The following is a 26,660-nucleotide window of genomic DNA, read 5'->3' on the forward strand; positions in this document are numbered from 1 at the left end:
AGAAAAATTTGGAATACAAGGTTTTGCAAGAATGAATGATGAAAAGTATCTTTGCATGTATTTGGAAAAATAAAAAGCTATTATAAAAATTGTAAATTTTAAAAATTAAAAACTAAACAAATTTAAAAATAAATGAATGCTTGCTGTTGATTAATTTGTAAACTGGCTATTCTATAATTCAGCTATATTTCAGAAAAGCTGGTTTTGTTGAAAAGATATTAGCCTACTCATTTCCAAAATATATAGAGAACTGACTCTAATTTTTAAGAAATCAAACCGTTCTCCAACTAATAAATAGTCAAAGGATATGAACAGACAATTCTCAGATGAAAAAATAGAAACTATTTCTAGCCATATGAAAAGATGCTTTAAGTCATTATTAATCAGAGAGATGCAAATTAAGACAGCTCAGAGATACCACTATACACCTGTCAGATTGGCTAGAATGACAGGGAAAAGATAACACGGAAAACAGGGAGACTGATACACTGTTGGTGGAATTGTGAATACATCTAGCCATTCTGGAGATGGCTGATGCTGAGTGAAATGAGCAAGACCAGGAGATCATTACTTGCTTCAATAACAATACGATATGTTGATCAATTCTGACAGATATGGCTCTCTTCAACAATGAGATGAACCAAATCAGTTCCAATGGAGCAGTAACGGATTGAACCAGCTACACCCAGTGAAAGAACTCTGGGAGATGACTAAGAACCCCTACATTGAATTCCCAATCCCTCTATTTTTGTCCACCTGCATTTTTGATTTCCTTCGCAGGTTAATTGTACACTATTTCAAAGTCTGATTCTTTCTGTACAGCAAAATAATTTTTAGGACATGTATGCTTATATTGTATTTAATTTATACTTTAACATATTTAACATGTATTGGTCAACCTGCCATCTGGGGGAGGAGATGGGGGGAAGGATGGGAAAAATTGGAACAAAAGATTTGGCAATTGTCAATGCTGCAAAATTACCCATGCATATAACTTATAAATAAAAAGCTATTAAAAAAAAAAAAGCAATGTGCATCAAAATAAATTAATAAAAAAAAAAGAAAAGAAAAGATATTGGCCTAGGAACAGAAGAAGTAAGAGGATTAGTAAGTGGTTGAGTAAACAAACTCAAAAAATTAATACAAATCCAGAGGAACTGGATTTGAATCTCCATTCTGCCCCTTTCCACTTGACTTCAGGAAAGTCATAAATCCTTCAGAGTCTCAGTTCTTTCAGTGATAAATTGAGAAGATCAACTTCTGAGGTCCCTTCCAGAGCTATAATCATTTGATCCGCTGAAGTAAGAACGTCTCCAGTTAGAGTGTCCTGGGGATCTGTACTTGGCTTCATGCTACTTAACATTTCTGCCAAAGACTCGGATAATGCCATAAATGTAATACTAAGTCAACTGGCAGAAAGCTCAAAGCTAGAAAGGATGGCGAATGTATTAGACGACAGAATTGGGCTTCAAAAAGATCCTGTCAGTCTAGCACACTGGGCCAATCCATTCAGATGAAACTTAGTAGGAATGGACATGATGATGTCTTACATTCAGCTTTAAAAAATCGGCTTCATAGGTATGAGATAGCATAGACTTGGCTAGACAGGAGCTTGTCTGAAAAAGATCCGAGAATCGAAGTGGACTGCAGGCTCAATGCGTGAGCAGTTTGATGTGGAAACCAAAAAAGCTGGTATCCTGAGGCTACATTAAGGAAGGCAAAGAGCCCGGGAATAAGGAGCAAAGAAAGTCTCTTGCCATCTTCTGTCCTGATCTGACTCAGCTCAGGTGTCATGTTTTAGGAAGGACACTGACTGGCTAAGCAGTATCCAGAGAGGGAAGCAATCAGCCAGGTAAAGGGCACTGAGCTTACACCCTAATTAAGAATACGTTCAAGTTGAGGATATTCATTTGAGATCTGTGAACTTTTTAGAAAATACTTTAATATTTCTTCATTTATCACCCCATTAATTTTATTTTATGCATTTAAAAACATTACTTTGAGGTTTTCCCAGTTCACCAAAAGAATCCATGACCCAGAAAAGGTTAAGAACTCCCAGCTCATAGAAATTGGGGGGGAAGGAGGGTTAGTCTAGAAAAGAGGTGACTCAGACTGAAGACAGATAATTGTATTTATGTGACTATGTGAAGAGCTGTGGTGAAGAAAAGGGATTTTTCTGCTTGATCCCACAAAACAAGACTAGTAATGGATAGAAACTGCAAATTAGTAAATATTCCCCAGCAATTAAAGTTATCCTGAACTGGAATGGACAGCCTTGGGTTTCATCTTAGTTGAGTTCTTCAAATGCTACAAGTCTGCTTCTTTGAGGTGGTATGTCATGGGACCATTTCTGAGCTCAATGATCATTTAGCTTCCTTCCAACTCTGAAATGCTATGATCCTCTACCCCAAGCCTTATTAGATTGTAAAGTCCTTGCTTGAGAACAAGACCCGAGTTGTACTTACCTTTGTACCTACTATACCAATCTCATCATCAAAAGGAGTGCTTGTGCTATGTGTTAACACTTGCCAAGTTCCTTTCTTTTGCTATGGTTAAGAAAAATGTATTTCTCTCACCCACAAAATAAAATGTATTAAGCTCCCCTAAATCAGCAGCCATTTCTGACCTGCTGCTGTTTTTACTCAATCTCTTAAGTACAGAAATGGTAACGATAAACAATAACAAAACCACTCTTCTATAGCACTTTCTTAAATTCATAATTCATGGGGCAGTTAGGTGGTGCAGTGGATAGAGCACCAGCTCTGAAATCAGGGGGACCTGAGTTCAAATCTGGCCTCAGACACTTAACGCTGCTTAGCTATGTGACCCTGGGCAAGTCACTTAACCCCGATTGCCTCAACAAAAAAACAAAAACACACACACACACACACACACACACAAAAAAAAAAAAATTCATAATTCATTTCCACTTAGGAAATTCCGTCTTTCTACATCTTCTTCTTCTAATAGATTTCCACGTAAATCTCTTCTATCTCTTATGTTCCCTATATTCAAAACTAATTGAAATTCACTTCAATATTTTTTTTCACTTTTTTTAATTCAAGCACAAAATAAGTAGTAGGGAAATATTTTATGATTGCACATGTAAAAATTGTATCAGAAGAGCAGCTAGATGGCGCAGTGAAACTGAGTTCAAATCCAAACAATCCAAACTCCAACTCCCTCACCCAAATTATTTATCACCACGTCATTTATGGTCTCAGAGAGGGGGAAAAGTAAAGGAGGGATAAAATTTTCAACTCAAACCTTTTTTTTTTCATAATTATAACTTTCTATTGCCAGAACCCATGCCTGGGTAATTTTTTACAACACTATCCCTTGCACTCACTCCTGTTCCAACTTTTCCCCTCCTTCCCTCCATCCCCTCCCGCAGATGGCAAGCAGTCCTATACATGTTAAATATGGCACAGTATATCCTAGATATAATATATGTGTGCAGAACCGAACAGTTCTCTTGTTGCACAGGGAGAATTGGATTCAGAAAAAAATAACCCAGGAAGAAAAACCAAAATGCAAGCAGTTTACATTCATTTCCCAGTGTTCCTTCTTTGGGTGTAGCTGCTTCTGTCCATCTTTGATCAATTGAAACTGAATTAGCTCTCTTTAACAAAGAGATCCACTTCCATCAGAATACATCCTCAAACAGTATCATTGTTGAGGTATATAATGATCTCATGGTTCTGCTCATTTCACTTAGCATCAGTTCATGTAAGTCTCGCCAGTCCTCTCTGTATTCATCCTGCTGGTCATTCCTTACAGAACAATAATATTCCATAACATTCATATACCACAATTTACCCAGCCATTCTCCAATTGATGGGCATCCATTCAATTTCCATCTTCTAGCCACTACAAACAGGGCTGCCACAAATATTTTGGCACATACAGGTCCCTTTCCCTTCTTTAGTATCTCTTTGAGATATAAGCCCAGTAGGAACCCTGCTGGATATCAAAGAGTATCCACTCAACTCATAACTTTTTAAAAAGTTTTTTAAATGTAATTTTTCATGTAATTAGGGGAAAACAAAATTGCATATGTGTGTATATAAATAGGATATGTATACATACACACATATACCTATATGCATGCATACACATATATACACATATGTTCACTTGAATAAATGCTTACATTCCTATGGAATACATCCATCTTAAGGCAGGAGCTTTTAAAGTTTTTATCTTTGTAACCTCCACGCTGAGTATAAAACAGGCTCTTAATAGTTGTTGAACCAAATTCTCTCCTTTTGGCATATATACTATACCATTTAAGACTTTTCCTACTATCAGCTCTCTGAGGGAGAAATCCAAATGTGTTCTGCTACTCTAGAACACCATGCATATCAATAACTGAGATTTTGTACTAAGAATTTTCATATTAAGATTTTGCTAAAGGCTGATTTCTTATTAATATTATTCCATGTAGTCTTTTTTTTTTTTAAGGTCCCTACAAAACAATCAAACAGTAGTACTTTATCTCTCTCTTCAAACTCTAAATGAGAAACGGAAAATAAAACATATGTTCCTCTTTCAAGGATATAAGGCTCATTTTCACTGAAAACACAAAATCTAAAGAACAATCATCAAGATGATTATATAGCTATAAAACCTCATCCAACAATGGGAAACTCTGCCGTAGTCATTCCTGCTCTGGATGTATAGAATGGAATTTTTATCTATTGAAGCAGAAGAATAGAACCTGTTCCTAGAGACTGAGCTGCTGAACTCTGCACAATTGAATGCATACTGCCATTTGTACATCCTCACTCTTTCCGGATTTCATGGGATCACAACTTGCCTACATTATTATGTCTGCTGCCTCCAGAATACAAGCATTTTCCATGGTCCTGTATAATTTCCTTGAAGGAAACTTAAGAAGGTGTCAAAGCAAAAATGAAAGAGTGATTAGGTATAAAAAGCTGAGTCTTCTCCGATGCCAGGAGAAAGAATGGAGTCCTAAGAGTTAGGAAATATTTGGGTGAAAATGAATTAAGGAAAAGTACTTATAACATAACAAGCACCATGCCCTGTGTATAAAATACAAAAGACAGTCCCTGGCCTTAAGGAATTCTAAGGCAACAGATACAGTGAGACAACAAACATTTATTAAATTCCCATTATGTACAATGTACAGTTGAGGACATGGAGTATTTTAGTCCAGGAATTCACAGAGACAATTTATCCTGCATTGGATATAGTGTAACCAGGGCATCTAGGAATAGAGCACCAGTTCTGGTGTCAAAAAGACCCAAGTTCAAATCCAACCTCAGACACCTAACTAGCTGTGTGATACCGGAAAAGTCACTTAATCCTGTTTGCCTCAGTTTCCTCATTGTAAAATGAGCTGAAGAAGGAAGGAATAAACCATCCAATATCTCTGCCAAAAAGAATAAGGCATGATTGAAATAAGTGAACAATAAAATAAGTGGAAAAACAACAAAAATATATAAAGAGTTCTGCCAACTTTAAAACTTATATCAATGTTAGGGAATGAGACCATAGCAGCTCAGCAACTTTATCTCTGACTCCCTCCTAGCCTTCAAACTTCTAGCTTGACCATCCTCTGGGGGGTGGAAGAAGGGGTAAATTTCTTCCTCCTTTAAACAGGATCCTTTAATATGCAATCACGCCCCACCTCTCATATTGCTCCTCTAAACCCTGGTTTACAGTGGATGAATTAAAACTTATATTAATGTTAGGTAATGATACTGTAGCAGTTCAGCAACTTCATCTCTCTGACTCCCTTCTAGCCTTCAAACTACTGGCTTGACCAGTCTCTAGGGGCAAGAGTTTCTTCCTCCAGCTGGTCTTTACTCCCCTATCCAATTCCTTATTTAAACAGGATCCTTTAATATGCAAGCACGTCCTACCTCTCTTATTGCTCCTGTAAACCCTGGTTTACAGTTGATGAATGTTACTTAAATAAAGATGGACTATTAATAACCCTTCCTTCCAAAATTTATCCCCACTAGCAATCCTGATATGATTGTCCTCCTGAGTACATTTATTGATTTTTCCTCTGACCTACTAAAATATTTCAGCCTTTGAAAAGTCAAATATAGCATTTCTGTTACTAATGAAGTGAGAAAAATACAACCGAGGTTGTGTTACCTCTCGGCTGATCTGGGATGTTAACTATCATGAGACCTTACCACTGATCCATGAAATTCATCTTCTTAATTTGTAGTAAATCCTCTATGTTGGTTTCCAGTTCAGGTTTATTATAGAGGAACAATCAAGAGGACAAACTCACGAGTGTCATAGAGCAAAGATTTCACCAGCCTACAAAGGCAAGCTTTTCAGTTGGTCAATAAACATTTCTTTAAGCACTCATTGTATGTCAAGCACTATGATAAGAGCTGGGATTGAAAGAGGCAAAAGATAATATATAATCTTCATCTTTAGGGGGCTTATATTCTAAAGAACACAACACACAAAATGGAACAGAAAAGAGGTAAGGGAAAAAGGGGTAATACCCAGCCAAAGATCTGATGGAGAAATCCACGGGAGTATAATTGGGTGAGAAATGAGGGAGATGTAGCTGGGCTGAGCTTGTTCCCTATGGAGAAGATGTTCATCCTCCAATCAGAAGGAGGGGTCTGGGGTAAAGGTCCTTCCAAAATTTGAGTTCAAGGGCTAAAGTGAATTTCTAGGTTTATGATAGAGTTCAGAAGACTATGGTCAGAAGTAGCCTTGGTTTGTTAATCCTACTTAAATGGATTTTAAAAAACAGAAGACCAAACTCTTCCTCTAGTTAGAACAGGAGAAGCAGAGACGTACTAAGAGAGATCATAGCAGTAATCAGCCTAAACCTTTCTTACACACCTATAGAATATCCCTGATCGGCGATCATCTAGCCATTTTGAACACTCCCAGTGACACAGAGCTCACTACCTAATAAGAAAAGGGTTGGTTATTTCTTTCATCATATGAATGACACAAAATTTGTTTTACTGCAACTTCCAAACATTGGTCCTATTTCTGACTCCTCTCCTAGGGTGATTGACGAGAAATCTTTTCAGATATTTGAAAGGAAGCTACCGTGCCCAGCTCCACTGCCCAGTATCTTCTTGAGTCTAGATTCAAAGCCCCTAGAGCCTTCACTTCACACCATCAGGGCCACCAAACTATAAACATGTTACAGATTTTTCAATCTCATTCAAATACAACACAAACTGAGCACAGTAGTACAAATGAGGTCTGAGCAAAGCAAAGTTTACTTTTCTCATTCTAGATGTTGTATAAAATCACCATCACTGCCATTGTGAAGTCCTCCCTCAGCTCTTTTTCCGTGAGTTTTGAAGACAAAGAATAGCCCTATTTTCCAGAGAGAGAACCAGTCCACACTCCTCATGAACTAACAAGTTGATCAGAGGTAAAATCATCACAACTTTAAGATGTGACTATAATAATGACGGTTTTATATATTTTTACCATGTTTAACATGTATTGGATTGCTTGCCATTGCTTAGGGGGGAAAGTTTGGGGGCGGGGAGGAGAGATTGGAATACAAGGTTTTGCAGGCATTAATGTTGAAAAATTATCCATGCATATGTTTAAAATTTAAAAACTTTAATAAAAAAAGACCTAGTTTTATAGATACAATCAGTCAGATCATTTTGTTATTTCTGTCAATAACTATTAAGAGAACAAACATTAATATGTGTCAAGTATTGTGCTAAGCATCGGGGAAATGAAAAGGCGGCAAAAATATGGTCCTTACCTCAAATGATTCTAACAAGGAAGACAACATATAAAAGATTATGTGCCAACAAGATAGATACATTGTAAATAGAAGGGAATCTTTTTGTTTTTCCTTGCAGAGGCAATTAGGGTTAAATGACTTGCCCAGGGTCACACAGCAAGGAAGTGTTAAGTATCTGAAGACAGATTTGAACTCAGGTCCTCCTGACTTCAGGGGTGGTACTCTATCCACTGATTAAAATGGGTCTCCTAGAGAAAGTGAGATTTGAACTGAGTCTAGAAGGAAGTCAAGTAATCCAGAAAGCAGAGGAAAGGTGGGAAAGGGTTATAACCATTACGGGGGACAGCCAGTGAAAAAGGGAACTGGAATATCCTACAGGTGAGGAACACTGAGAAGGGCAATGTGATACGTAAAAGTGCCAAGTGTGGGCATATGAGACATTATCAAGGCCGATAGGAGGAAGGCAAGTTAGGGAGCAAAAATTAGGGACAACAATGTACCAGAGCAGTGTACTGGTATACCACCCCCCCATCCCCACCCCCCACCCCCTCTTAGTAAGAAGAAAGTACTCAAGATTTAGGTGGAACCTCTCTGAAGAACTTAGGGCCAACAATGACAGATGGTTAAGAAATCTCTGTATCAGAAAAGGGTATTTGCCCTAATAAATTTAGACACCCACCAGAATTATGAAGTGCTAGAGAACCAGGTTTCAGAATCTCTGAAGATAGTTGAAAATGGGACAGAATCCCATTTGTCTGGAGCAATTTAGGAATAATTCTGCTCAGATAGAGGGCAGACAAAATAACTTCAGAACATTCTTCATTTCTTTGCAAAGATGAGAGATTTACAGATATGAATCATTACATGTATTGACCAACAAGCCTGTCATGTTGCTTTTACTAAACTTTTAACTTTACTCTTTTTTTATTCCAGTTATAAAGAAATGGAAGTTTTCTTTGAAGGTCATGCAAAAGTGAAAATATAAATTAAATTTTGAGGAAAGACAAGACACTTTGAGGTTATAACAGGATCACTGACTATCTTCTATGCCTAGAATTGTCTTCCTTCTCATATCTGGGTGTCTCCTAGCTTCAAATCTCAATTAAAATCCCATCTCATGGAAAGAGTCTTCCCCAAGCCCATTTGATGCTAGTAACTTTGCCCTGTGATCTCTAATCTACACCTTTTATTTTGTTGGTATGTAGCTGTTTACATGTTGCTTCCCCCAGGAAATTGTGAGCCCCTTGAAAACAAGGCCTGTTTTGTCTTTCTATCCCTGCGATTTTAGCACAGTGCCTGAAACAAAGTAGGTACTTAATAAGTGTTTACTGTTGACGGAGGGATGGAGAAAGACACATCCACAAAGGTGAGGTCCACAAAAAGTGATCAAATTAGCTTTTAAGTTTTAAACATCCCACTCAAATATCTCTAAAGTGAATGTATCTAACATCAAAAGAATTTAATTATAACCTAATGGTTATAATCCTTTTCCTCTGCTTTCTGGATTTCTTGACTTCCTTCAAATTTATGCTATTTCATTTCTCTGTACATGAAGAATCTTTGTCATTAGCAGTTTATAGAGAACAGCCTGTCTCTTCCCCAATAGCAAGTGTTTTTCACTGATCTCACACAGCTCAACTTACCGATTTCTCCTTTATAACCACATTTCCAAGGTTCCTCCAAAATGCCTCCTTCCTGTTCTGAGTCTAGTCACTACAGCAAGTATTTCTCAAATTCCTCAAGGAATTCTTCAAAAATTGAGTTTAAGGATAAAAAGACTGTTTCATTGGGTCCAACCCAGGGACCATCCACTACAGACTGATGGCAACACCAAAAACACTTTGGGGGTGGAGTGGGGGAGAACGGACAATGTAGGAGAAATACACATTACTATACACTATATGGCAGAGAGCAAATTAGTTGCAACTCAAATTTCTCAACCCTTCAATTCTTTCCAATTCAATATACTGTTTTCTGCCAATGAATATCTGAATCCAGGTAAGATCAGGTTAAATGAAAATCAAGGACAATCTTTTTGGAGAAAAGAAGTAATGAAAGGTGTCTGATAAGATAAGTCAGCCAAGTCAGTCAATAAACATTAAGCACCTGCCACACGCCAGGTCCAATAAAAAAAAAAAGGGGGGGGGGAAGTATTCATCACTTGGATTTAGTCATATTAAAAAGTTAAAAAGAGTTATGGGTTGGTGAAAATTACACAAATAAAGATGTCAAAGTCTCAGTTTATCAATTATTTTTATTGTTGTTTACTATCAGCTGGAATAATCACTTTTTTCCCTCTAAAAAGAGAAGTTCTTTAAGTCAGCTCTGTGGATCATTTTAGAACTTCGGGTTCTGGTAAATAATCTGTTCTCTCATCCGTATTCTCTGTTATTACGCTAGCTTTTCCAGAATAAAGAAGACATTTAATAATCTTAGCCTTCACCTTAGGCATGGTAAAAAGTCACAGCCTCCTGCTCTAAGGATTAAGGTGGGACATAGAAGAGCAACTTTGTTGATAAGGGGGGAAGGCATGGGAAACTGCATCAAATACTGATACCCAAGAGATAGAGGAAAGTGATACAAGTATCACCAACAGAAAAGCGGTCAAAAATTATGTACAATAGTTTAGAGAATAAGAATGCAAATGCTAGACAACCAATTTTAAAAAGTCCCAAATCATAAGTAATTAAAATTAAGGGGTAGCTAGGTAAAACGGTGGCCAGCCCTGGAGTCAGGAGGAGCTGAGTTCAAATTCAGACTTGACAGTTACCAGCTGTGGGACCTGGGCAAGTCATTTAATCCCGATTCCTTTGCCTACGTCCCCCAAAGTTTTTTTAATTTGACTTAAGTATCATCTCACAATCAGCAAAGATGATAGAGAAATAGTTTATGTTGTAGAAGTGTGTGGAAACAAGCATTTTAACACACTTAACAGAGCTATAAATCTATTGTGGAAACCAATTCAGCGAGAACTAGGGGAGAAGAATAAATCTAATGCCTATAATCTATGACCTACTGACTAGTGGGCTGGAAGAAATCAAAGACAGAGAAAAGTCCCCAAATGTACAAATAGCAACACATTTTATGGTAGCAAAAAATGGAAACAAAAATGAGAGTCTATCAATTAAGGAACAGCTAAATAAATTATGATGTTTGAATAGAATATTTCTACACAATTAGAAACAATATGAAGAACTCTTGAGAAATGGAAATAAATCAGTATAAACTAAAGCAGAATAAAGCAGAAACAAGAAAACAATTTACATCCTGGTCACAATAATACAAAGTAAAACCCATATTTTAAAATATCAGGAGTAAGATCAAAGCAATGGCTAATCTAGAGTCCACAGAACCAATGATAAAATTCATCTTCCTCTTCTGAGAGCTGTTGGACTACAGGTGGGAAATGTGGCAGAAGTCACAGTCAATTTGTTGAATTGTTCTTATTTTTAACTATTTTTAAAATAATGGATAGTTCAATTTGGGGCAATTATCGAGAAATGGCATCAATGTAATCAAAGCATCTTTACCTACAAGCTACAAGTGTTTTTGTTGTTCAAGATTAAACTTGGAAACTTGAAGAAAATCTAACTTTTCTGATATCATGCACAGAACCTAGCACAGTACAATCTAAATATTTGCTGAATAAGGACTACACACTGAAGAATTGCAGCCCATAACTTACCCATATTCGGATCAGTTGCCTGACGCTTCTTAATCTTAGCCTCAGAAATAGCAGAATAGTAGGCACACGTCATCTTGATCAGCCATGCTGCTCGAAGCAATGGCACTGAATATTTTGCTAAATATGCAAAAACATCCTCTTTTTTGCTGAGGATAGGAACCTTAAAAAGAGAGAAATAAATCAATGTTTATCACATTCAGAAGAGGACATTTTGATCCTAGGACTGAGAGCTGAAAAGGACCGTGGTGTTCATCTCTTCCAGTCACTTAATTTGATATGGAAGGAAGGCTGAGGATCCCTGGAGCATCAAGTTACCTAGTAAGTCACATAATAATAAAGTACAAGTTCAAGTTTGAATCCAAATCATTTCTAAGGATAGAGGGGAAGGAGGGAAGGAACAAGTCAAAAATGAAATTTACTTACTTGCAAAAGAAAAAATGAGTGAAATGAAAATTCAACTAGTAGATTTGGAAAGAGGTTTTACAAGATAAAGTTCTTACTTTTTTTCTGGAGGAATAGTCTAGTAGAATTCAAAGCAAAGTGAAATGGAAGTGTGAATACCTGGGTTCCAGGGTCAGTTCTGCACTAGACTAGCTAGAGGACCTTGAACAAGACACTAACCTAAAAAAATGAAATATAGACTCTTCCCTTTGAAAAGATCATTCAAACACACTTTGGAAATGAGAACAAATGTTTGTGAATCTTCTCATAACTCATAAGGATCCTAAAACCTGAGTCTTAAAGGGCAGAAGGAGAGAGGAAATATTTTAAAATACAAAACTTAAAGCAAGAACTGAAATATAAAACTTCTCCCTGTACCAAGCCCACTTTGCAAAGAAACATTTGTTAAATGCTTTGCATTATCTGTATTTCCTAAGTGGCACAGAATGCAAAAAACTTCAAAAGTGTCTGCTACTAAAGGTTAATATGGAGAGGCAAAAAAAACTTATATGGAAGGGATGAGCACTAATGTGGAAGGACAAACCGATAATATGGAGGGGCAGAATGTTTACAAGAAAGAGTAAAGAACAACATCCACCTTGGTGTCTGGATTTAAATCCACTAAGTTAGATGTGTAATTTTATATCCTTTACCCTTATTGAGCCTCAGTTTCCTCCTCTGCAACTAGGATGATAATATTCCTATATTTTATACTTCACAGAGTTGTAAAGTAAGCATTTATATTCCTCAAACTTCTGCTTTAAAGTTCTTAATCTTTTATGTATCATAGACGCCAGTGAAGGATCTGTAAAATCTGATGAAGTCCATGGCCATCAGAATATTTTTAAATGCATAAAATAAAATACACAGGAAACCAATTATGTTACATAAAGATCATGGCTTTATATAACATAAATTGGTTTCCTTTGTAATCATGTCTTTTCCCCAAACAAGTTCAGAGACATCCCTCACTTCTCAGTGTTCTTAGTTAATCCATGGCCCCATTTTAAGAATCAGTACTCTATATAAATGAGAAGGGGGAAGAGTTGGCAGATCTGTGATTACACTGCTATAAGAATCTCCCATAGAACACACTCTCCATAGAACACACTCTGGGTGGCCAAGAGTTTCTGCTCTGAAACTTGGTCTTAGAATTTTTCTTGAGACACCAAGAACTCAAGTAGCTTGCCCAGTGGGATACAGAGACCGAGCATGAAATCCCAGGATTCCTAACTGAGGACACTCAATCTATCCAATCACACTTGTTCTCAATAGAAGTTATAAACGCTAAAAATGATACCTTAGCAATCCTAACAAAACTGAAATAGAAAATACGGTGTATAAATGAAATAGGAATTGTCTCTATCGATTCCACTGATTTATATTCTTACCTTGTAAGAATCCTTTGTTTCAAGTTCAGAGTTCTAGCCCATAACAAGGAATGATGGAAGAGTTAATTTATTCATTTAAATGAGGTGCTTCCAGAAGTTTATTATTTCTTTTCAGACTTATGTGAGGGAAATGGAACCCCCAAGCACAGAAAAGCAAAGGGGAGCCATTAGAAAGGGCTAGTGATGCTTTCTCAAAGTCTCAAATGCCTGAAAATCCAAGGAAGGGGATCCAGGCCAATAAGTACATTTAGTTGTGACAGTAGGTGGGACCCACTACGTCCCAACATCAGAATAGGTTAAGAAAAAAAAAAAGGAGCACAGAACTTGAAATAAGAACATTCCTGGTTCTGCTACTACTTGTGTGAAAATGGGACTAATCACTAAAGCTCTCAGTCTTTTTCATTTCTCCCTGTATAAATGAAGAAAAAACAACACATGCTCCACTGGCTTCAGAATAACAAGGAGTAGAGAGCTATGATCTGGAGACAAGGATCTGGATTTAAATTCTACCTTTTCTACTTAATGATCTTTTGTGAACTTGAGCAAGCCATTTAAACACCTTAATCTGTAAAAGAAGGGGATTGTATGGGATGGCCTCCAAAGATTCTTCTATCTTTAAATCTATGATCGTGGAGTTGGAAAGCCTTAAGTTCAAATTCAGCCTTAATCATGTGATCCTGAAAAAGTTATTTAAACTCTGTCTCAATTTCCTCAAATGTAAAATGAGAATAATAACAACACCCACCTCCCAGGGTTATTCTGAGGATAAAATGAGATAATATCTCTAAAAGTACCTTATTCTTTTCCCCATTCTTACCCATTCCCCTACTATCCCACAGGGCCATTGAAGGTCACAAAGGAATATACGAAAGCCTTCTAGAAAACAAATGTCTCACTAGATAATTTTTTTCCATTGGAATTAACAGTTTCAAAACAGACAACTGATTTCCACACACACCATCTTCTCATCCTTGGCCAGCCCCTCCAATTTGGCAGCCACAACTCAAAAGGGAATGAAGGGAACATGAGCCTAATGAATAAGGCTTCAAGTTCTGGGCCCTTGTAAAGCATCTGGCCAAGAATTAGTGGAGGTTTTGCTTGTGAAGCATTTCATGGAAAGGGCATGAGGCTCCGAGTTCACTGACTACATCTTTCAAGACCATTATAGGAAAACAAGCACTTAGTCATCCCAAGGTCAGATCTGCCGCTTCCTCTAATACAATATTTGGTGTGTCAAATATCTGTCAAAGGCCAGGCTGCTTCTCAGGCAGGCACACAGAAAAATGTTTTAGGACCAAGATCCAGAGCAGATAGACAAACAATAGCGGGAGAAGTTTGCCACCTCAGAGAGTTATTACTGATGCTATCTTTCCTGGAAAGCCTAAATGATTTCTTTGGAACAGCAATCGGCAGGAGGATTAAAAGCTGAAGAAGATAAATTTAATACAACATATTAAATATTTAGATGAAATATCCAACAAAACTGAGCAAGTAGGAGATATTATAACAGCCCTGGGCAAAAACTCTAATGTTACTCTCACAAGCAATCTCCCAAGAGGAGTAGTTAGCTAAATTTGAGTGCTTAAAATTCAGAAAAAATATACATATATTTACACATACACATTTATGAGAAGATAGTTATATAATTAGGGAAGAAGAGAGGGATCAACAGTTTTGTCCAATTTACAGCTATAGCCAGTGCTGAACCAAACCACAAGAAATCATACAAACCAGAAGGAAAAAACTCAAGTGAACCAAAATGATTGATCTTTCTTACAGAGATAGAAAGTACTTTTAATAGAGAAAACCGGTCAAAAGTTTGGGGTATCTGTTTGATTCAGTCATTCATCTGGCACATGTAAATATCCTTCTTGTCTGCCAAGACAGTTACATAAATACAATAATGCTTGAAATGACATAATATTACTGTTTTTCAGAAAGGTAACAACTGTAGCTACATAACAGTATAACATTAAGACCATCCAATATGTAGCTACTGTTTTCCTCCCACGGAGGAGCCCTCTCTTCTCCCTAACCATTCCTCTTTCCACATTCTTCCCCACTGGCGTCATCTACTGCCCCAGTAGGGCCAAAATGGATCACCACCACAGGGCAGACTGATCAGATTACGACCTGAAATGGGTAAATGAAGACTAGAGAAGTTTGCAAAATTTAAAGACATTCCCTATAGCATACTCAAGCAGCAAGGAAAGCTCCCATTCAAAATCCAGCTGTTACTGTCAATCAGTTAAAAAACCTTGTCCCCTTCCCACCATGCAGTTGTCAACCTCTCTGAAGCAAAACACCTGGCAATTTACATGGTTCATTCTGACAGCAAAACAAGTTAGGCAATTTGATCTTTCACATATCCCCAACTCCATTAGACCCCAAATCAGAGTTGGAAATTGATTTGTGATCTCAGCAGGAAAGTTGAGGATTGCTGCCATAAACTATCTGAAAGAGGAATTCTACAAGAAATGCAAGAAGCCAATACCAGAACTTAAAAAATTAACAACAACAACAACAACAAAAAAAAAAACTTATGAAAAACATGCAGAGAATGAATAATTTTGCAATTCCAAGAGGAACAGATGCTCAGGCCAACTGAAAATGCTCTTAAAAAAAAAAAAAAGCCCAAGAAATGACTACTTCAAACTATGTTCAATGGTTCTACAAAGAAAACATCCATAATTTTGCAAAGAAGGAATGCCACGGCTTACCTGAACAACACCTGATTTGGCCAGGGTAAGCAGCTCCTAATAAAGAGAGAAGAACATTGACTAACAAACTACTGCAGGAAATCTCTCCTTCCTAAAAGATGACTCTCCTAGATCAATACACCTCTAATGCAAAGTATATCATCCCTTTGCTAGCAGGGCATTTAGGGAGCATCAAAAATATGTTTGAAATGCTTCCAGAACAGGAAAATCTGTGAAAAAGAATGCCGGGCTGGCCATGCAGGCACTGGAGTTGCTAATCAACAAACAGCATAGGAATTCCTAGTGGAGGGAAAGCAAAAAAGAAAAATAATAATAATAAAACATACTCAGATGAAATTAGCCTGATCTTCAGGAAGGTCACTGAGTAAACTATTCACCACTGGAAAGAGACAAAGCCAAACAGTCCAACAATTTTTAGTGATGTGACCCAAAAAGGAAAGGACTAGGAATAGGTTAGGTTTGCACTTAGCAAGGTGCCTGGCACACATAGGTGCTTTATAAATGTTTAGTTTGGAGTAGATTGGTTTATACATTTAAATATTTCAGCTGGGTCTGGGCACAGAAACCTATCACGGTAACAAAAATGAGACCAATGAAAAGCAACAAGTCCTCTATGGAAGGATTTCCTTCAAGGAAGCTCTTCCTCCCACTGAAAAGTTAAGAAAGTAAGACAGAAACACTTTGGACAAAAAAAAAAACTTCAGAAGAGACTGCAAGGAGATCCACATGCTCGTTGGGAAAACTGTCCAAGAGGTCAGAGATAAAGGAAGCCATTTCTAAGTCTACCAAGAAAAAAGGTTTCTATAGCTCTTTAGCCAGTTTCCAATAACAGTCGGTCTACAAGATTACTGATCCTGTGTGTCTTTATCCCCATGACAAGAAAATATTCATTCTGAGGCACAATGACCAAAAGAAAAGGAAAGGATCCAACAAGCCTGGCAAACTCAATTCATTTCACTCTTTCATGAAGAACACACAGAACCTCAATCTTGGTCTCATTTGATGGAGGGAAACAAGACTTAGCTAGGAAGTTCAAGATGCTTTTTTTTTTTTTTTAAGAGGAGTGAATTACTGATAAAGGCAAGGAAAGTTAGTTAGTTAGTTAGTTAGTTAGTTGTACAAACTTAGCTCTGCTCTTAAGGACTTCCCAAAGTCATGGAAATTGGTGGATTCTTGGTACCTGCTTTGGATGTCAAAGTCCTTCCTTCTCTACCTGCAGTAGGTCAATATAGACTGTGCTTCCATGTAAGGCTTCTCAATTTAGACAGAAGCCCTATCCAGGATACACAATTCAAAAGTAAGAAAGGGGTAAAAGTATATACAAAGTCTAAATACATATACAATCAACATATATGCAAATATACGATTTATTTATATATGTATATATATAAAACATACACACACACACACACACACACACACACACACACACAATAGTTTATATATAAAGTCTAACTCCTCCTATTTGAAGGAAGGAGGAAGTTCATTACTATGAGCTTCCCTACATTGGAGAAAACCAAACATTAAAGCAATGTGGGGGAAAAAAAGCCAGCCAATACCTTTTTTGCTAAGTTAGCAAGTGGTTTATTTCCTGCTAAATCTGAGAACCAATTGTGAATTGCACTCTGGGATCGAGCAGTCACCAGCCAATAATTATCTTTAGCATTAACTTGTGGCTTCTTCTTTCCTGTGTCCTGGAAAGTATTTAACTTCAGTTTCTCTGCTAATATGCTGCTAAAATAAGCTCCAATCTAGTGGAAAAGGGGAAAAAAAGAGAAAATATTATGGAGGATAATAAAGTACACTGCTGTATTAAAAATTCATGATTACAATTTAATTGAAGTCACCAATTTAGCCAATCACATAATAGGATTAAGATTCAATCCCTTGAAGAAAAAAGTTGAGATTTCCACTAAAAATCAAATATTACCATTGTTCTTTAGAAATCTAAATAATAGGGGCAGCTACATAGCACAGTGGATAGCACCAGCCCTGAAGTCAGGAGGACCAGAGTTCAACTCTGACCTCAGACACTTAATACTCCCTAGCTATGTGACCCTGGGCAAGTCACTTAACTCCAATTATCTCAGGGGGAAAAAAAAAGAAATGTAAATAACATAAATTATTCCACCAAGGAAAAAAAAAGAGGGGTAGAGGTGGGCAGGGCTTTAATGACATTAGACAAGATGAAATATTGAACATTTTAAAGATGAATAGCTTTTGCCTTGCTATAAGGTTAAACTTCCTCTTTTACCACATTAGATATTCCTATTAATATTAATTACACCCAGGCTGCTAGGAGAATATTTATCTAAATATGAATTCTGGGTTTTAACAGTATTAGAAAAATCTAGTAATTACACAATAATCTTTCTTCCTTCTTCCATCATCTAAATAGTACATATTTTCAAGAAGAAACCTGTATTTACATTAAGGATTCTGAAATTTGGTCAAAGGTCATTTAAATTTTCTTTTCACAGCAAATAATTTATAAACACCCCAAGTTTTCAATTGACCTGACAATCTTATTGAGACTGGTTTTTCATAATAACAATAGTTACACTTGAGAAAAATGGAGCTGTTTTCTTCATTTCTATATTATTGGTTTTAAAAAAATCCAGAAATATTCAGGAAAGTGACCAAATGGAAATGGATGAAGCTTTATAAACTCAGGGCAGCTTGGTGGCACTATAGGAATATTAGGCCTGGAGTCAGGAAGACTCATCTTACTGAATTTAAATATGGCCTCAAACCCTAGAGAAGACACAACTCTATTCACCTCCATTTCTTCATCTATAAAATAAGCTTGAGAAAGAGCAATATACTTCAGTGTCTCTTCCCAAAAAAACTTTAAATAGGTTCACTATAACTGAATGGTAACAACAACAAAAATATAAACTTGTTTCAATTTTCCTAAGAAGTCTCTTTAAGCAGCTCTCCCTTACCTATTACTTTTTTTTTCTAAGTAGGCTAGTCCCTCCCAGTGTCCCAAGACACAGCAGGAAGTGACAACCAATAGGACTTAACAGCCCTAACTGTGCAGCAAGAGTAAGCACAATTTTTAAAAGATGAATTATCATCTGAGTTAGATGTTCATGAGTCAATAAATATTTAGTCTGTAGCCTGGTGTACAGGTGTAAGCAATTAGCTAAATCTGTCTACCTGAATATGAAAGAAGAGCAATTTTTTAAAAGATGTGAAGTAGGTGTTCCTTGATCCTTTTTGATTAGTGCATGATTAAAATTTGGGCTGTTTGCTTTTATAATTACACTTTCTTCCATGGACTTAATAATACCAATGGAACTCAGTATAATTGCATATGCATCCTGGGTCCTATGAACATCTTCTGAATAGATGTAGGAAGCATCATTTTCAGGGAAGTAGAAGATTTAAAGAGAGTATGAGGAAGAGTATGATTTTTGACATTTAATTTTAAGTGTTTATTTCCTCCAGTTTAGAATGTATTAAAAAAAAAAAAAAAAAACCTAAAATAATCGTCTCCATAACAAAGAAATGGCAGGAATGAAGGACGAGGAAAGTGTGTAAAACAACAATTCCTAACTCAGGGGGACCAGAGACCCCTCAAAGGTTCTGTTGGGCATATATTTAAAGAGTTCATAAATCTTTGTACAGGTCAACTACTGCCAATTGGATCACTGTTTAGCTCCAACAAGATATCCAGCTTCTTTCAGTATAAAAAAATAAGCAACTTTACCTTCTGTTAGCTGAACAAATATTGTCCTGCACAGATAATGCATTACTATTTTTCAAGTGTAATACATATGCTGCTGGGATTTAAGAATATAATTTCAGCGACAAGCATTACTGAATCCATGGGAGGTTTGTCGGTTGCTTGAGTTTTTGTCATTATCTGTTTCTCAATCAGATATGAATAGCCTTACTATCATATGGGGAAGAGCTGACACATGAAATCAAAAACAATCTCCATACTCAAAACTTGGGAAACCAATGGGCTACGTGTTTCTTAGAATTTCAGGCATCTGGCACACATTGGTGTGCCATAATCAGAAGTGGGAAGAACATCATACTAGAAAGAATAGTGAACTCCGGAGTCAGAATACCCTGATCCACGTTCAAGTTCTGCTAGTTCTCTGAGCCTCTGGAGGAACAAGGTAAACCCACCAGCCTCATAAGGATCAGAAAAGATCAAGAAAATGAATGCACTTTATTAAATAGTAAAGCACTATTCTAACATTAAATACTTATTCAGTTTAATCATGCCAGTTGTATCCAACTCTTCATGACCCCATTTTGGATTTTCTTGGCAAAGATACTGTAGTAGTTTATTTATTTCCTTGTTCCAGCTCATTTTGCAGATAAGGAAACTGAGGCAAATGGGATTAAGTTACTGGTCCAGCGTCACACAGCGAATAAGGGTCAGAGGCCAGATTTGAACTCAGGAAAGTGAGTTTTCCAGACATAAGGCAAGGCACTCTATCCACTGCACAAATGCCAGCAAAAAGGGTTAACCTTTGAGACTGTAACAAAGTTGACTTTTTAGGATGCAGGGAATAAAAAAGCTTAAATGGACCAAGGTATTTCAGTGCCAGAAATCTCAATATGGTGGTTCTTACAGTTTCCCTTCTTGACACTGGCATTTTAATCATTAAGAATATAACTGCAATCAACCGAAACTGAATAAATACTTCATATCAGGAAAAGGGGCTTGACCAGTCCTCTGAGAAGCATTCTTAACCTCTGTTAAACTTTTATGTTATTGTTCTAAACATGTGATTTCATCCCAGCTTTGATATTCCCCTCCATTGATACCACTTTACTAACTTGTAACCTTAGAGCTACCCATCACAAGAAGTAGAATTCATAGTTACATGGTTACTATGAATCAAAAGATTTTAAGTTAGTATAAATATGAGTTGTACAATATAAGCACTCAGGGAAACATTTCTGTTTAATCTGGATCAAAGACCATTTCTTTAAATTTCTAAGATGAAATCATTATCTGCTCATCTACTTCTTGCAATTATATTTCCCAAAATGGTCGTGTTGGGCTTGAGAGACACTACTTTGTACGAACATGCTTTCACCTGAAGAATAAGACTCACTGCGTGGAACTAACCACAGCCCCTTTATAATTTAGATAAATATATTCTAAGGACATAAAAAAATCATTTATTTGCCTGGACTAAAACTTAATAGTGCATCTAAACATGGAATTCTGCACACTTTATAGTTTAGAAAAGATGCTTGTGATTAAAACCGAGTCTTACCTTGGATGGGTTAATGACAATATTCTTAGCAGAGCCATGCTCATCACCAGAGAAAGCAGGTTGATTATTGAAGCCTTGCTTTACATTCACTGCAGTGAGTTCATCCTGTTTTTAAAGAAGGTATTCATTAATCATGATTTTAAAATCAAGTTTTTAAATCAGGTTTTAAAATCAAGTTTTGAAAACTTGAATTTACACCTCCACATACGAACCTGTGCTGCTTCATAATGTCTAGCAAACATTTAGGCTTGTCAGAGAAGAGAAAAAAAGGCAAAATGAAGGAACAGAAGAGGGGCTACTCCAAATAAAGAGAAAAAGGAAGTCTGACCTCACAGACGCAGACTATAACAGCCACCTAATCCAGTGTGCTCTCTGTGTAGATGAGGAAACTGAGACTCAGGGAGACTAAGCGCCTGGGTCAAAGTCACAAAGACAGTAAAAGACAAAAGCGAGAATCAAACTCAGGTTCCCCAGCTCCCAAACCACCGTTCTTTTCACTGCACTACACAGAAAATCACTGCATGAGGAAGGACTTCTGATATTTTCAAATCCAATTCTCCATTTCAATGGAGAATAAACTTACATATAAGGTCATAGCTACTAGAAAAATCATTGACCTGGTTGACTTCCTACGTTGAATCAAATGTCACCTAATACATGATCACCTTTCCTGATGTAAATGCATTCCCTTGTCCATCCTGAAGTTGACTTTGCATGTACTTTTTATTTACTTAACCATGTCAAGATGTACAATATGAGTTCCTTGAAGAAGCCCATTGAAATGCGACTGTTCCTTAATCCTTCTGGCCCTGAAAGTTCTTTCACCCTGGCTTCAACCTTCCTTTGTGATATGGCACATCTCCAATCAAACTGACCATCTTCCTGTTCTTTAAACCCCAGCCACTAAACTCTCTCTGTGTCCTTGCACAAGCTGTCCCTCACACCTAGCCGACTTTCCCTTCCTCTTCTTTTGGATTCTCTAATCTTCTTTAGAGCTCAGCTCAAGTGACATCTCATCCTATTTGAGATCTTTCCTGGTGCCCCAGAGACCAATGCTATCTTCCCAGAAAATGATTTTGTGGAGATATGGGTACTTATAATGTGTGGGGTGTCTCCCTTGATAGAGTATAAGCCATGTGAAAGTTCTGTCTCATTTCTGCCTTTGTATATCCAATGCTTGAGACTTGATAGGCAATTAATAAATGCTTGCTGATTAAGAAAAGAAACTACTATATTTTGGAATTTTATACTCCAGGGCCAAGTAAGACATCTTTTAACACTGGTACTATTTATTATTTATTTGACAAACTGAAGAACTGGTTCAATCGATCTGCCTTCCTCCTTCCTCCTCCCTCTCCTGTCTCCTCTCAATTTTTCTTTCTGTCTCTCAGTGTCTATCCCAATCCCTCCTTCCCTCTCTTTCTCTCTTTCCCTCCCCTCCTCCTGCCTTTCTCTCTCTCCCTATTGTCTCTTCCTATTTCTTTCCTCCTCTCTCCCTCTTCTCTTTCTCTGCTCTTCTCTCCCCATGTTTTACAATTCATAAAATTCAATATCATTTAAAGTCTGCCCTTTGGTACCGCTTATCCGGCACAAACCAGGACTTGATCAGCAGATTGCTCATCACAAATTTCATTGTTCTTGGCAGTCTTACAAAATTCATATTTTCATATCCTGAATAAACGCTTCTAAAACAAATCACACTAATGCAACATTAGACAGAAATGTGCTTTTCTTTAACATTCTGACCTTTGTATACCATCTATTTTATGTGAAATACTGTTAGGAGAGGAATCACATGGAATAGCCTAACTTGCATTGCTGTGATTAAATTTCGTTACTCTTGTTTCTAAGCCATGACAGTAGTTTTGAGCCCAAGTTCTTCCTGAAATCTAACTCCAAAGAAACTAAAAACACTGTTTAATAAATCTCATTTATGTTAAAGAAATGGCACTTTCCAGCTCTTTTTAAGACAAGAAACTGGAAAGTGAGTGGATTGGCTGAATAAGTTATAGTATATGAATATAGTGGAATATTATTGTTCTTTAGGAAACAATCAACAGGCTGATTTCAAAAAGGCCTGGACTTACATGAACTGATGCTAAGTGAATTAAGTAGAACCAAGAGTACACAACAGCAAAATTGTGATAATCAATTTTGATGGACATGGCTCTTTTCAACAATGAGGTGAAAACTATCTTTGCATGTATTTTGAAATTAAATCTATGGGGAAAAAAAAAAAGAAAAAATGGCACTTCCTCCCTTTAGTACAGAGCTATATTATTTACTCATTTTTCATGAAGTCTCAGAATTTGGAATCAAAAAACTTGCTTTCACAATCAGCAGGATGATTTCAGAGAGGGCGTGGAAAGACTCACTGATGCTAAGTGAAGTAAGTAGAACCAGGAAATCTTTGTATATGGCAAGAGCAAGATTATATAACAATGATCAATTGTGATGGACATGAGGTGATTCAGGCCAGCTCCAATGGTCTTGTGGTGGAGAGAGCCATCTACACCCAGAGAGAGAACTGTAGGAACTGAGTGTGAATCACAACATAGTAATTTCACTTTTTTGTTGTTATATGCTTGCATTTTGTTTTCTTATTTTTCTTTTTGATTTGATTTTTCTTGTGCAGCATGATAAATGTGGACATATGTATAGAAGAACTGGATCCATTCAATATATATTTGGATTACTTAACATCTAAGGGATGAAGTAAAAAGAAGGGAGGGGAAAAAATTTGGAACACATGGTTTTTGCAAGGGTGAATGTTGAAAATTATCAGTGCATATTTTGGAAAAAAAAAAAGCTTTAATTAAAAAAAAAACCCTACTTTCATATCCTTTCTGTTACTGACTGCAAATAGGACTTTCATCACAGTGGATCTCATATTCCTGTCAAGTTAGGTTATTAAAATGAGATAATCACAGAATCATGGAATCCCAGAATTTTCCATAGAAAGGGACTTCTAGCATTCATCTTGTTTGACCCATACCAAATACATACAACATAACCAAAAAGTGAACACCCAACATCTGCTGGAAGACACCTTGTGAGGAAGAGCCCACTTATTTCCAAGACAGCCCCACCCCACATTCTACTTGAATGGTTTTTAAGGTTGGGTCGAGCACTGAACCCTCTGATCTCTGGTCCTATTGGCTATGATGTTTTGAACCTTAGGGAACACTCAAAGGAGCCTCTTTTTTTTTAAGTTTGAAACATAGCTTCCCTGGTCATGGCACCCTCACTGACCCAACTGTGACAAGGGAAGGTAAAAGGCCTAAGAACAAAGAGTATACAAAAGATTTCCTCTAATAGAGGAGGAAGGGAAGAGATTATAAGTCTTTTCTTACAATCACACTCACTCTTTCTCCCCACTCCAAATGGCCATACTGACACCAGCAGCGACACTACCACTCATCCCAGAATGAAGAGCACCTGCACATCTTCAGCATGTGACTGCCTTAAAAATAAGATCAATAATGGGCCCAGCCACAGCCACCATCTTGAAATTTTGCCAGGTCCTAGAACGAGGCATTTTATAGTATATAAGCACTCGGTCCAAGACTTAAAAGGCCGGATTAGCTGTGAACAGAGGTCTCTTGGAGGCATGCCATAGAACTTTATTTAATTCTGTGTGCTATTACTAATAAGTTGGCAGACCACTGTCTTGGCCCGTTATCAAACACATCTTGTTTTGGGAAATTAAGCTCTAAGGTAATCAAGTCTCCTCTAAGCATCTAGAAGGTCATTCAGACTTTGCTTCACCCAGAGAATGAGTTATACACTCACATGTCAAAGAAATCTCAAATTGTTCAGACATTTTCAAATGAATTATTTGAGGGAGTCAATCCAATAGATCCACAACATAGAAATAAATTTTACTTACTTCAGAGAGAAAATTTTACATGCTGGAGAAAGACAGAGGGAGAGAGAGAGAGGGAGAGAGAGAGAGAGAGAGAGAGAATAGGCATCAGACCTATAATTTCATTGTTAAAGAGAATCAACAGATGAGAAAACTGAGGCCCAAAGTCACAGCACAGTCACAGACAAAGGAATGACTTGTACCCAGGTCCCCCAACTATCAAACAACTACTCCAAAGAACACTTAAAAAACCTGGCTAAAGAAACTCCTTTTACTGGTGTGGGTTGACACCTTCTGTCTGGAGCACCAAGGTATGATTTGCTCAGGGTTAACTCAGAAGAGAGAAGAAAGTGGGAGAGGAGAAGGGAAGAAAAGGAGAAGGAAGAGGAAAGGAGGTAAGGAGAGAAAAGAAAGATGAAATCACCAATCCTTGAAGTATTAAAGAATACTGCATAATTGACTTCCATTTTGAGCCTAAATGAGCTTAAGATTCCTTCCAGTTTTAACATTCTAGGACTTAATTTAATAAAGATCATTTATTATCCCACTACATATTACCTGAGTGACCTTCAACACATCATTCATTCTCCCTGGGTCTCAATTCCCTCATGAGGGTACAGATTTCTGAGGCTGCTTTCAGCTTCCTACAAGAGGGAGAAAAGGCTGGGAGAGCAACCCAATAAAACAGGGACAGGATTCAACTTAGAATCAGGAAAGCTGGGGTTCAAATCCCACCTTTGACATCAGCAAGCCACTTATATGAGCCTTGGTTTTCTCCTCTATAAAATGAGGATAGTAGTCTACTTGTAGTGTCTACTTGATGGAGTTGGCTGGAGAAAACACATGTAAAGTAGTTTGTAAATATGATGTCAGAAAAGTCCCAATTTAAAATCCGCATGCTGACCGAGTCAAAAGACAGAGGTTGAGGTACCTGTTTTTCAGAGATTGGAGTGGGGGAAGGGAGGAGGAAAAGGGGACACAAATAGGAAATTAAGCTTCCACCTTTGATTTCCTCTCATGATATTGCATGACCCAATAATTAGGAGGCAGCATATGTGCTTCCTTCCTCCTTACCCCCCCTCTTCCCCCTCCCCCCCCAATCCCAAACACTATTTAAAAAAAGAAAAAAAAATTTCTAGCGCCTTATTCAGGCTTAATCACAGGTTTGCTTTTTGCAAATTTGCAGGTCTGCAAGCTTTATAAGACCCACAATACAACTGTATCCAAAACTATTTCACTATAGGGTCTTTTTTTTTTTTTTCTGGTTTACAATAGAAAGAAAAGTGGTTTATCAGATCCTTTCCATCCTGATAGAACAGCAGTTCAATGGATAGATCAATAATTCAACATGACAACTAACATCTTTTATGTCTCCAATCAAGGCAAAAACCTCCCTGATATTACTCACAGCCAAGTGGACAGGCTCTACCTCTGTTTAGAAATCAGAAATCCTTCTTATTGAGTTATTTTAACTTATTATGACTTGAAACATTTTTAACATATATATCGGTGGAAATGATGAATTTTTAATAAATCTTTAAAAAATGACATTTGGGAATCATGAATTTTTCCATTCCTATTAA

General features: G+C 37.1%; 1 protein-coding gene across 1 annotated transcript in view; it reads right to left on the bottom strand.

Moving 5' to 3' along the window:
- Window positions 1-26,660, bottom strand: part of MED12L (mediator complex subunit 12L) — a 372,681-nt gene that overhangs the window by 317,287 nt on the left and 28,734 nt on the right. Inside the window, exons 2-4 of the mRNA XM_051983280.1 lie at window positions 21,213-21,317; window positions 17,523-17,714; window positions 11,412-11,571 (exon numbers count right to left, since the gene is read on the bottom strand). Coding sequence (XP_051839240.1) covers window positions 11,412-11,571; window positions 17,523-17,714; window positions 21,213-21,317 — 457 coding nt within the window. The remainder of the gene's footprint in view (window positions 1-11,411; window positions 11,572-17,522; window positions 17,715-21,212; window positions 21,318-26,660) is intronic.

Source organism: Antechinus flavipes, chromosome 3 (genome assembly GCF_016432865.1).
Source record: "Antechinus flavipes isolate AdamAnt ecotype Samford, QLD, Australia chromosome 3, AdamAnt_v2, whole genome shotgun sequence".
NCBI lineage: Eukaryota > Metazoa > Chordata > Mammalia > Dasyuromorphia > Dasyuridae > Antechinus > Antechinus flavipes.